This window comes from Trichosurus vulpecula, chromosome 2, assembly GCF_011100635.1.
Source record: "Trichosurus vulpecula isolate mTriVul1 chromosome 2, mTriVul1.pri, whole genome shotgun sequence".
Lineage (NCBI taxonomy): Eukaryota > Metazoa > Chordata > Mammalia > Diprotodontia > Phalangeridae > Trichosurus > Trichosurus vulpecula.
The window spans coordinates 19920733-19934160 of NC_050574.1; the positions used below are offsets into that span (position 1 = coordinate 19920733).

The following is a 13428-nucleotide window of genomic DNA, read 5'->3' on the forward strand; positions in this document are numbered from 1 at the left end:
CCCGCTGGGTCAGCCTGCTCTGGGTCACTGACGCGCAGACGCTGTTCTCTGATCTCTATCTCAGCACAGACATGTATGAACAAGGTCACCCCAAAGGATTTCTGCCAGTCCTCGTGGGGTGTGTTGTTGTTGTTTTTGGTGGGGGGGTAGGGTGGGGACAGCCAGCTGGTGTTCCTGAAGCTAGCTCTCGCTAGCATGGGGTGGCCTGCCTCTCCCATCAAGGAACACCCTGTCCCGAATCCTCCCAGTAGCCAAATCCACAGATGTTTCCTTTCCAATCAGTGAGGGAGCCAGGGGCGGGAGGGAGCAGGGAACAAGAGCACATTTGGGGGAAGAACAAGGAAGGCGGCCTGAACGACTCCACAGCTGTCTGCATTAAGGACAGAAAGGAGCTCTGGAAGTCGTGCTGGATTCAAGTCAGAGGACCTGGGTTCCAATCCTGCCCTGTGCCTGTATGACCTTAAGGGAACTAAAGTTCAGTGGGGAGAGGGAGAAAGAAGGAAACAGAGACAGACAGAGAGAGAGAGAGAGAGAGAGAGAGAGAGAGAGAGAGAGAGAGAGAGAGAGAGAGAGAGAGAGAGAGAGAGGAGAGAGTGTATGACCCTGGGCAAGTCACGTACCTGCCGTCTGCCTCGGTCTCTATCTGTAAAAGGGGAAGCTCAAGGGCGCCCGCCTCCCAGGGCTGTTGGGAGGCTCCAATGAGACGCTAATTGTACACAGCTTCTCACGGCGCCCGGCACACAGTAAGCACCATATAAAGGCTAGCTAGTGTTGTTACGGTTGGTTCCTCCATTCCTGAAGAGGACAATGACATCACAAGGAAGGTGCCTTGACTTTAGCGCAGACTGGAAGCGCTCCCTTTATACCCGAGGCCTGGGGACTAAAGCAGATCAGGCACCCGCAGAATTTCAGCTGCAAGTACCTCAGAGGCAACCTCATCCGACATATACCTGAACAAGAAAAAAATCACTGTACAACAAAGCAGATAAATGGTCTGTCAATCAGCAAGCATTTATTAGATGCCTACTGTGTGCCAGGCACTAGGAATACCAAAAAGGCAAAAGATAGGCCTTGCTTGCTGGAACTCAGTTGAAAATATAATACAGTCAACAAGCATTTATTAAACGCCTATTGTGTGCCAGGCACTAGGGGTACTAAGAAGGCAAAAGACACGCCTTGTCTGCCAAAACTCACAGTCTAAAATACAATACAGTCAGCAAGCATTTATTAAGTGCTGAAGTTATACGGTGTCTGTTTCATCAGTGTATCTCCAAGGCTTTTCACAATGTTTGCTGGTCTGGAGTGTGCGACCTTAACCAAGCTACTGGGTCCCAGTTTCCTCATCTGTCGAACAGGGGGTTTGGAAGGGCCTTCAAGGCTCCCTCCAGCTCTAATGCAAGGATAGTGGGCGCTTGTTTTTTGGAGACTCCCAAGTGCTGCATAAACGTGGGGTGCTGTTCATCCTGGGCCGCTCGTTGGGGGCAAAGACCACTAGAATGGGACCCTTTCTGCTCCACAGAGATTTAAGCCCTTGCCAATAAATAGTGCGTGAATTAAGGAGTCAAAACAAGGATCCAGCAGGATGAGGAATGAACCGACATTCATGGGAGGGTCCCCTGGGGTCTGGGGTCACGGGGTGGCCAGGTATCTATGACCTCTTCCAATGCCCCCAGGATTAACAAAGCAAGGTGAGGCTAAAGTGTGGCCACAGGGTACGACTGAACAAGCCAGGTGTCGTGTCGTGGACGAGGCTCAAAACTCCCTGTGTCTCCCAAGGCCCGCCCTGCTGAATCTCAAGGGTGGGAAGGAAAGTGGGAAACCCGAGAGCCAAAATCCTGTGCAAACATGCCCAACAAGTGGTTATCCAGGCTTCAAGACCTCCAGTGACAGGGAACTCACTACCTCTTGTTGCTACCCACCCTACCAAAGGATAACTCCCATGGGAAGGAAGTTTTCCCCTAGATCCAACTTCAATTTGCCTCTTTTCAACTTCTACTCACTGCTCCTGATTTGGGGGCAGGGAGAGGTGTGTGAGAGGGGGTAGGGAAGGAGAAAAGAAGAAGCATTCATTAAGTGCCTACTATGTGCCAGGCACTGTGCTGATGGGAGGGGAGCAAGCACTCATTAAGTGCCTACTATGTGCTAGGCACTGTGCTGATGGGAAGGGAGCAAGCACTCATTAAGTGCCTACTATGTGCTAGGCACTGTGCTAAGCATTTTACAAATATCTCATTTGATAATAAATCATTTGATTTATTATTATTGTTACTTACTATTTAGTAAGTCATGATACAAGTCCAATCCCTCTTCCACACATCACTGCACAGTTAACATGTCCTGCCCTGACTTTCCTTAGACATCTGCTAAGAGTCCCTTCTCTTTCTGGTTTGCACATTGTCTCCCCTAGACTCGGGAGCTCCCAAAGGCAGGAACTGTTTCTGTCTTTCTTTGTGTCCCTAATGCCGAGGATGGTGCCTAGCACACAGCAGGTGCTTAAAAAATGCTCCATGACTTGTCCATTCCCAACACACATGGTCCCTCTGTTTATTTCTGTCTCAAGGACAGAGAGAGATGCTTAGGGTAAGACAACCCCAAATCATTCTAACCAAGAGCCTTTGAGACCAAAAGGAAGCATCCTCCAGCCACTCGACCCAAACGATTTCCTCCTGAGACACCCTATTCCACTTGTGAATGCTCTAATTTGGGGAAAATTTTCTGGGACATCAAGCCTAAATCCGCCTCTTTACAACCTGCTGGGGCCAAAGAAATCAGGACCATCATCTTCTCTTCTCCAGAACAGGCCTTCAAATACTTGAAGGCAGCTGTCATCACCCGCCTCCTCCCTCCTCTTCTCCAGACTAAACACCCCCAGTTCCTTCGACTGATTTTTATAGAAAGCAAACTCAAGGCCTGTCACCATTGGTTCCCTGCATGTTTTAAGGATAGGCTATTTAAAACGAGCCAAAAGAAGACACACAGTACAGTACAAAGATAGCCGAATTGGGAGGACCCAAGTTTGAATCCCGTTTTTAAAGAGATGTATATATATATATAACTCAAAAATCTCCACTCTGATTCCTGACAAAATTCTATAATGCATTATTGTTACTTTAATCACAGTTTTTTAATTAATATTCTTAATTTCCAAATAATATTCTTTTTTAAAAAAGTAAATCCCTCCCTGTCACACTCTCCTGTGACAAAGATTTTCTTAAAAAATATTTATAACAAATTAGACACAGGTAGGGAAAAGTTAGAAAAAGAGAAGATTGCTAGAAGTGATTAAGGCTCCACGAACAGCTTCTGCCAGACTAATCTCATCTTCTCTAACATGGTTAGTAACTGGTATATTGATGCAGCAAATATACATACATATATACGGGTTATCCTGCCGCTAACAAAGCATTTTGGTATAATCTCTCATGCTATCCTTGTGGATGAGATGGAGTGACCAGGAGTCTGCAAACTACGGCCCACAGGCCAAACCTATCTTGCTGCTGCTTCTTGTTCAGCCCCAAAACTAAGAATGGTTTCTACATTTTGACAGTAAGCTTGGGTGAATTCCAAACTGGTTTAAATGACCAAACCCAAAGAATAGTCATTAATGGCTCAGTGTCACCATGACATGAAGTCTCTAGGACAGTGTCCCAAGGAAGCGCACCTGTCCTGTGCCTTAAAAAAAAAAAATTAAAGGCACAGATGGCAAGTTTATCAAATTCCAGAGGACACAAAACTGGGAAGGGATAGCAGAGTCAGAAAGATCTCCGAGGGCTAGAAGGATAAGCTGAATTGAGTCCATGGTATATGTAGATTAATTAAGGGCACTGGGCATGTTTAGCCCAGAAAAGAGAATGCTCGGGGGAATGTGATAGCTGTGTTCATGTATCTGACAGGCTGTTATATGGAAGAAGGATCAAGTTTGTTCTGTCTGGCCTCAGAGGGCAGAACAAGGAGCCATATTAGCTCAAATGAGTTAATATTTATAAATACTATAGGCACTATATAAATGCTTATTATTCCCTCCATCTCTTCCAATGGGGAGTGAAGTTAGAAAGAGGTAAATCCAGGCTTCCTAACACTTAGACCTGCTCTGAGTAGGGTGGGATGGCTTAGATGGTGGGGGGCTTCTTTTCATGGGAGGCCTTCAAGCAGTGACTAGTGGCTGGGAGATCCCGGAGGGGGGGTCCCTTTTAGGTATGGATTGGGGTTTTTAACCTGGGAGTCTGGGAGGTCCGTTTAGGTATGGATTGGAGTTTTTAACCTGGGGAGGGGGAGGTCTGTGAACTTGGATGGGAAGTAAAAATTCCATCTTCGTTTTTACTAACCTCTAGCTAAAATTGAGCATTTCCCTCAGTTAGCTAAAAGAGATTCTGAGAAAGGGTCTCTAGGCTTCACCAGTTTGCCAAAGGGCTCTAAGAATGAAACAGGTTAGGAACCTGGATCCAAAATGGTTGAATGGTTGACCTATGAAAAAGGTCTGGTGGCTTGGCCTCAAGGTCAATCATGGGAGACTGAATAGGAAGGGTCAGATGGGGTTGCCCCAGGGATCCCCTCACGGACTAGGTGACAACACAAGGCTACCATGTGAAAAAACCCCAATGAATCTTACTTTGGAGTAATGGACTCGGTTGCAGAGCCAACGTCCGGGAAGCCAAGGCTCCCGTCCATTTAATGGGCTCAATCAAGACGTGTTTATTATCGCCACTTATGTTCTAAGCGGTGGGATTTACATGAATGATGGGGGTGGGGTGGGGGTGCAGGGAGGGGGCGGTTAGGAAGCCTGCTAGAAGAGGATGCGGAGAAACTAGGAAATGAACCAGTTGGCTGCTATTTATTTAGGGAACAGGAAGAGAGCGTGAATAGGGACTTCCTCATTTCAGTAAGAAAGTTACCTGGTAGACTATTTTTAAAAATCCCCAAAATGATCTTATAAGATGTCTCTCCCTCTCTCTCCTGTTTCTCCCTGACCAACAAGAAAGGCAAGAGAAATGAAACATACGTGCACGCAGCAGTAAGATCACCAGACTGAGAGGTTACTTCTGGTTCAGCTGCTAAGAATCAGGCAAAAAGGCGTGCACCTATTAGGCACCAACTGTGTGCCAAGTCATTGGTCAGGAAGCATTTATTAAGCACCTACTATGTGTGCCAGGCCTCAGAGATACAAAGACAAAAATCAAACCTTTGCCTTGGGCATAAAATATACACACGAATAAGAAGACAACATATGAAGGTTTGGGATTTGGGGGAGGACCCTAGTCATCAGAGGTTCAAGAAAGGCCTTGTGTGGAGATGGCATCTGAGTTTAGATGGAATCTAAGAGGAAGGAGGTGAGGAAGGAATGCATTGCAGGCACAGGGCACACAAAGGGAGGTGGGAGATGGCGGCGGGGGGGGGGGGAGTAGTTTTCAGGAAAACAAAATGAAGTAGGAGAGTGTCGGATTTAAGGGTGAAGGAGGTCTCAGTTCAAATACCACCTCCGATGCTCACTAGCTTTGTGACCCCGAGCTCATCCCTTGCCTTCTTGGAGGGTCAGTGATTCCCTGCTGCCTCCAGCATAAAATATAAACTCCCACCTAGTATTTAAATTTCTCGGAACGCCAACCTATTTTTCTGTAACATGCTTATTCCATACATCATTATTATTTCTAACAATATTACTGCCACACCACCCAGACACACACATATCCCCTGAAGGTTTGCAATGTTTTCGTTTCATTCTTACCACAACCTGGTGAGGGGCAGTGCCATCAATGTCCCCATTCGACCAATGACTGATGGATCTGTGAAATGGAGACAACACCACCGGCAGCACCGAACCCCTCACGGGGTTCACTGTGAGGATCGGATTGGGATAACCTTCCAAAAAGTACTTTTGCTAACTTTAAAGGGCTCCGGTCAAAGTCCGTGATGATTTTCAAATGTTTCTCTGAGAAGGCAAGGAAAAAACCTCAGAGCATACGTGTGCGTGCGTGTGTGTGTGTGTGTGTGTGTGTGTGTGTGTGTGTGTGTGTGTGTAATCCCCAAATTCTGGGAGTCTCCCTCTGGAAGGCTTTGGCAGTACTGCCCATGTTTACACATCCATTTTTTTCTTTCTACGTTTCTAGGGAGGGTACAGGCTATCCCGGGAATGGCCAAAAAGCTCCTCGGGAAGCACATGGCCCACGGTCCAGTCCCCCCAGGCTCTCCAGCTGCTGTGACCAGGGAGGCTGGAGCCAAGGGAGCTTCCAGGGCATGAGCAGGGCAGGGACGGGACCCTCCTCCAAAGGGCCCCCCCTCCCAACGCCTGGGGCCAAGGCATAAGGACAGTCACCAATTACTCATGACAGCCGCCTCTTCTGTCCGGAGCTGGCTCATCCTCCCGTCAGCTTCCCAGAACAGCAGATGAATCCGGCACTGGACAGCCATCCAAGTCCTCCCCTCACTGCCGGGGACAAGGATTAGGCCGAGATTTTTCCTCCCCAAAAATCGGCAGTCATGTCTGGTGCTTACCAGAGATACTGGGGAAGGAAGACTGCTCCTTACCATGGCTTCCCAAATGGGTCTGCTTTTAACCCCAGAGGCGGCACGGTCCTGGCACATGGGGGGACATAGGAGGACCCTAATCTGCTGGGACAGGGGGAGCTGCTGCAGAAGAGAGAGAACCCACCTTAAAGTTTGGCGACAAGCATGGAGCTGGCAGGAGCTGTGGTGGGGTCTGTTGTCAGCATGGCCCCTATAAATAAAGTGACTGCCGGACTAAGAATCAGGACACCTGGGTTCAAAAACTGGCTCTCCCCCTAAACTGCTGTGTGACCTTGGTGAGGTCACTGACCCTCTGGGAGCCTCAGTTTCCCCAGCTGTTAAATGAAGGCTGTTTAGCCCGCAGAGGAAGGAAGGTGATAGTTACCTGGAAGTATCTAAGGGCTATCCCAGGGAAGAGTAAGGAACAGACTCGGTCTGCTAGGCCCTGGAGCCTTCACCCTAATTCCAGGATTGCAGAGAGGCAGCTGAGGCTTGACGGTAAAAAAACCTTCACGTGTGTGTACCCTTTGACCCAGCAATACCGCTAGGAGGTCTGTATCCCAAAGAAAAGGAAAGGACCTTCGTGTAAAAAACATTTAGAGCGGCTCTTTTTGTGATGGCAAAGAATCGGAAACTGAGGGGACGCCTGTCAGCAGGGGAATGGCCGAACCAGCTAAGGTGCCAAAGGCCTGTGGACAGCATCCGACCCAAACCTCTCATCTTACAGAGAGACGATGAACCCAAACCTGGCTCATCCCCCAATCACCCTGGGAATCAGGTGTTCTTTAAAATCCTCTCCATTCTGCCCAGGGTCACCCGGCTAGAAGGTTCTCTGAGGCTGGCTTTGAACTCAGATCTTCCTGACCACCTGGCTGTCTCATGAGGGTCATGAACCATCCACGTCTGCCCAGAGGGACCTCACCTCTCCTACTCCGACCCTCTCATTTTACAGATGCCAGCGCGAAGGCCTAGAGAATGTGACTTGTTCACGGTCACACAGGGAGTAAAAACCAGCGGCGTCAGGATTCAAACCCAGAACCTCTGACCCCGTATCACAGATACGTGAGGTCTCTTCTCCCTGCGAGGCATCAAGCTCCTCAAAAGCAGGGTCAGACGACAAGAATACTATTCAGGCACTGCTTTCACGTTTACCTTTCTCACGAGAATTATTCCCATTTTATGTATGAGGGAAATTACTTGCCTAGGGTCACCCAGCTAGTGAGCATCAGAGGCAAGATATAGTAATATTGATGGTGATAATAGCCAGCCCCCCCCCCATTGTAGAGATTAGGAAACAGCGTGAGAAAGATGGAATGACTGGCCCCGGGCTGCACAGCTAGCAAGTGTCTGAGGTGAGATCTGAACCCATCATTGAGGCTGGAGACTAGGACTGTGTGGGGGTCAGGGTCAGCACCTGGCATACAGTAGGTGCTTAATAAATGCTTATCAAACTGAACTGAATTACTGAATTGAACTAAGATTTAAAGCCGGAAGGGGCTTAGAGGTCATCTAGTCCGGCTCTTATTTTATAGACGAGGAAAGTGAATCCCAGAGAAGGGGGAGCAGACCAAGGTCCGGGCATGAGTACAAACAGAACCCAAGTCCTCTGACTCCTGGTCCAGCCAGAGGGAAGGCCACCACACCTACCCCCGAGAGGCATTCTAGCCACTTTTTGGAAGGTGTCACGGGGCTAACTAACATCTGCACCAGACCCCCCACCCCGGCTGACACGGGTCCAAGCCGGGCCATTACTCCATTCTCCAGACAGGCAGCAGCGGAAACACAAGTGGTCCTCGGCAGCCCCTGGAGACACTTCTCTCCGGGAGGACTTTGACGCTGATGCTCATCCAGACTCAGTCTGGGCCCTGCTCCACTCCCCGCACGAGGGAAACTGTGCGCACCCTATGCAGCGGCGGCGGCAGGGGGATAAATAATCAAAGTGCAACAAGCCCACAAACCAGCACCAGACGCCGTGCTAACACAGCGCTGAGGAGCAACTTCTCATCCCCTGAGCCGATCGGCAGGACTGCTGGCCACGGACTTCAAATCCAAAAACTCCGGTTTCCCGCGGAGCCTCTGCGGTTAGCTAAACCTTCTCCTGCCCTGGCACTCATCTGCCTGTGAACCAGCAGGACTGGAGGTTCGGTACAGGAAGGGACCATTTGGTCTGACCCTTTCATTTTACAGAAGACGTGATTTATCTGAAGTCACCCAGGACACAGGGCAGGAGGGATTCAGGGCTGAAGCGTCTGTGAGGTCAAGAGGACCCATCGGGTTTTTTTTACTTTCTCCAATCAAAAAGGGGGGCAACATTACAGATTTGGGGATTGGATGGAGACCTTAGAGGCCATTTCTACTCCAATGCCGTTATTTTACATGGGGATTTACTAGGATTTAATATTTACTAGATTTATTAGGACTTACTAGAGTGATCCGCCTAAAGCCACACAGGGAGTTAAGTGTCAGAGCTGGAATTCAAACCTATTCTCCCCAACTTCAAATCCAGCGCTGGGTCCTTTGTAGGGTTATAAGAGCAGGGATTCAGAGCTGGAAGGGCCTTCTGAGGTCACCTAGTCCTAGCTCCAATTTACAGGGCAAGACGCTGAGATTCGAACCTGCCTCCTTCCCCTTCTTCCTCCCATCCGCAAAGGGCAGCGGGCCCGGGGTGTGAAAAACGCCAGAGCCACAGCCCATTTATTTGGCATCTGCAGAAAGACTCCCAGGACTTGCCTCACTGGTTTCCCTAACCCAGGTTCCCAGCGGGTGGATGTTGGATATGCAACTGGCCCTCTCTGCCCAGAAGAGAGTCTCATGACTCGGGGGTATTGGGGCTGTTTCAGGTCAAGACCGCGCTGCTCTGGAAGCCGCAGACACGGCGGTCGGACTTGTTTTCATTATCCCAGCCAAAGCTAAGGAGGGGCGGGGGGGTGGTGGAGGAGGGAGAAGGTTTCCACGGTGAAATTAAAACAAGGTCAACCCACATCCAATCATGCGGTTGTTTTCCCCTCTTGAAGGCTGTAGTTTGGGGGTGGGATGGGAGGGGAAGAGTGGAACATGATGATAAGAGAACCAAGACACCCAAGCCATGGGCAAATATTTGGATTCAGCCTCCAAAACTCTGACCGGGGTCGGAGAGGGGCCTGGGCAGGGAGACTGCATACACCACTGTGTCTGGCCTGGAGAGCGAGGCCAGAACTCAGAGGCGCCAGCCCAGACCTGCTCCCAGCCCACCAAGGTCAGCTGCATGGGAAGGTCTGAGCCGCTGGCTGGGTGGGATGAGGATGGGAGGGGACCAAAACAGCATTCATTTACCATCATCTGGCCAGGAGGAAAGCACTGAAGATGCTCACCAGTCATGGAGCCCAGGTCTCTGTCCTGGTGGCAGCTCAGACCATCGCCTAAGCGAGGAAACGCATTGCTGCCACCATCACCTTAACGAGCCCACAGATGCAGCTCATCTCCACAAATGAGATGATGAATACGTAAGCGCTTCTCGAATGCTACATCAAGATGAGGGAGGCGGCAAGGCTTGAGCTGGCTTTGAAGATGGGGAGATCTGGCTTCAGGGTGAGGTACCTGACCTCTCAAGTCTAGGTAACTCTACATAAGATGTAGAGAAAATGACTATTTGCATGGGAAGAAGGTATTTCCTCCCCTGGGAGGTCCTTGTACTAATGAAATCACACCTCCAGTCCTGATATTTATGGGACGAGGTGTTAGTGCATCCTAGAAAGACCAGTTGCCCAAAGACATTTCATAAGCCTTCAGAATCGTAAAGCATTTAAATGAAGGGGATCAGAAAACTAACCTAGTCCCTCTCCCAAAATACACAAAGACAGCTAGTGTTTCTTTCCCTGGAGATTTCTCTTTGATCGAGGAGTGTCCAACACACGTACGCTCGATAAGTCAACCAGATCAGAAGGAAGGCCTCTCAGCGGGCTCCACCCAGTGACTAATTTGTCTACACCTCAGTGATAACCACACAAATCATGAGTTAAGAAGGAACCTTAAGGGAGATACATCATAAAAGGGATACCCATTAGGCTTGGGTTATTAGGTGAGACATAGATGCAACCTTACCTTCTGACAGTATGGGGCCAAGATGCAAAAAAAAAAAAAAAAAAGTGGCTGGTGAGTTGAAAATATTATATTGGCTCTGCCCAACCATGCACAATGTCACGTTCTCTCCAATTATTTAAATCTTCCTATCTTCCTTTTCTTTTTGAACTGGACCTGCATTTTTTTAAATACAGGGAACTCCCAGTGTGGAAATTCCAACACTAGCGTAGATGCTTACCAGCTGTGGGACCCTCTTCTGCAACTTACTAGTTTCAAGAGCTTAGCACAGTGCCTGGCACACAGCAGATGCTTAATAAATGATCATTAATTAATTGATTGACTGAAGAGAGTTGCCTGAGAAGTTAAGTAATTTGCCCAGGTTCATAAAATGACTTGAACCCAGGTCTTTTCACCTCCCAGATTAAGCCTCTAACCCACCACTGCCCCTCCTTTATTTTGGTACAGAGTGTTTTGTAGTTGCATTTAAATAAATCCCATGTGTGCCTCGGTAGGTTGACTCCCAGATATTTTGTGCATTTTGCAATTGTTCCTCATGAAATTTTTCTCGGTTTCCTTGACTTTTGGTTAGCGGTGCAAAGAAATGCTGATGATTTTGCGCATTTTTTTTTATATCCTGCTTCTTTTACTGAAGTTAAAAATTGTCTTAATTAGTTTCTCTGCCAACTCTCTGGAACTTTTTAAGCTAAACCACCGCATCCATCTGCAGATAGGGATAATTTTGTTTCTTCTTTCCCTCGTGTTTCTAATACCTGTCATTTTATTCTGGAACTTCCAGAATTAGAGGGAGAAGAGAGATCCAGAGGAACTATCCAGACTTTGGGTTAGACAGACTCTTAAAGGCCATTCAGCCCAACTCCATTGGTTTTCAGATAAGAAAACTGAGGCACAGAAGTCAAGTGACTTTCTCAGTGTCACACAGCTAGCAGGAATCTGATTCAGCACCGACTACTACATCACACTGCAAAGTGGACTAGGGGGCTCCAGTGGGTGTTTCTAGTTTTGAGGAAAACATGGGAAGAGTTACTTTCTTCCTTCCCACACACTCACTACTATCTCCAGGGGTACAGAACCTGCAACCTCAAGGCCGCATGTGGCCCCTAGGTCCTCAAGGGAGGCCCTTTGACTGAATCCAGAATCTGGATTCCCCTTAATAAAAGAATTTGTTCTGTGAAACTTGAATTCAGTCAAAAGGCTGCACCCAAGGACCTAGAAGGCCACAGTTTCCCCACCCCTGAACCTGGGCTCTCTCTCTACAGGTTCATAAATCTCATAAGTCAAAAGGGATGTCAGAAGCTGTCTGGTGCTATCCCCTCATTTTACAAGTGACTGATTATAAATTGAGATCTGGAGCCCAAAGAGACTTTAGAAGCCATCCAGCACAGTGGACTCATCTTAGAAGGGCCTGATGACAAATGGAGGGCCAGTGGGTCACACGGGTGGTCACGGTAGGCAGTCGGAGGCGGAATAGGGAATCTTGAGCGCCAGCTTCTGGGGAGCTACGGCTTTGGCCCTCCCAAGGAGAACAGTTTCCCCCACAAGGAGAAAGATAGATGGCGCATGGTCTCCAATAACCAAGTCAATACTTACGATCAAGTCCATTCAAGTAACGCATTCGTATTTCACAGTGGCCCCAGACAGCACTTACTACTGGGTAAAGTTTTTTGCCTTTGAGTCCCCGAAAGGCCACGCCCATGTACTGCCCATCCACGATGAAGCTCAGCGTGCCATCGTCCATGTCGAGGGCCACCAGGAAAGAATCTGGCACAATGAAAGTCTCGTCTGGTTCTAGGAAGGCAGGGTAGGTTTTGCTCGGCTGGTTCTTCCCATCGTGGTACAGTCTGTTCCGCCCCAGGTCCCAGCCCCAGGACTCATGGTTGTTACCCACCAGGGTGGTGTACCCGACGGAGTGCAAGGGGGCATCCGCCGTGGCCACCCCCACGACCGCGTGCGTGCCACGCTGGCGCATGGCCCACGTGATCTGCCACACGTGCAGCCCGCGCGTGTACCCCACTTTCCCCCTGATGGCGTCTGTGCTCTGGGCCACCGGATGCCGGTGAAAGATAAGTTTGTCGTCCTCCTTCACAAACACGTTGAGCGAGCGGTCATCGTTATTCCAGGAGTGGAGCAGCTGGACGTCGTAGGACACGGGGGGCATGTCCAGCAGCAGGTCCAGCCGTGTGGGCTTACAGTAATCCAGGCCCTGGAGTTCCTGTTTCAGGGGCCTGTACGTAGGGTCCCTCATGTCCACAGTCTTTATTCCCCCAGTGACCTTCTGACCCATGCTAACGTCTGACTTCACCTTCCGACGTCCACCCGAGGCAAACACATCAACTGCAGGCCTTCTGTCCGGTTTCCCAATCCAATACCAGCAAGATTCCTAAAGAAGGTTGCTAGGAGACCCAGTCAACTTGTGTAGCATTCGGGATTGCCTAAAGAACAGAAAGGAAAACAGATGAGAAGGGGGAAGAGGAGAGGGGGGAGAAAGTTAAATATTACTACAGGGGTCATAGTAACTGGAGAAATGAACAACACAGCCCATCTGCTGTTTTTAGAAACCAAAGATCACGTCACACCTGTTAGTAGAACACAGTCAAGTCTCCGAGCACAACTGCTGGGTCAGGGCTGGAGCCAAATACGTGCCCCCCACCCCCCTCCCCAAACCCCAGCCATGAGTCTTTGTACAAGGAAACAGCAAGTGTCCGTCTTACGGGCCAAGGGACTGACTGCGCTCCTGGAGGCCAGAATGCCAGGGTTTCAATGTCCATGCTGGTGCTAGGGGAGGTAAAAGGAAGAATGAGACCGGTTTGGCCTCTCAGGAAGCTTAGAGCCCAGTAGGGAAGGTGAGGT

The 13428-nt window shown here is 49.2% G+C and overlaps 1 protein-coding gene across 1 annotated transcript in view; it reads right to left on the reverse strand.

The window, feature by feature from the left end:
* Positions 1 to 13428, reverse strand: part of SPSB1 (splA/ryanodine receptor domain and SOCS box containing 1) — an 82217-nt gene that overhangs the window by 4610 nt on the left and 64179 nt on the right. Inside the window, exon 3 of the mRNA XM_036743094.1 lies at positions 12169 to 13010. Coding sequence (XP_036598989.1) covers positions 12169 to 12862 — 694 coding nt within the window. The 5' untranslated portion in view covers positions 12863 to 13010. The remainder of the gene's footprint in view (positions 1 to 12168; positions 13011 to 13428) is intronic.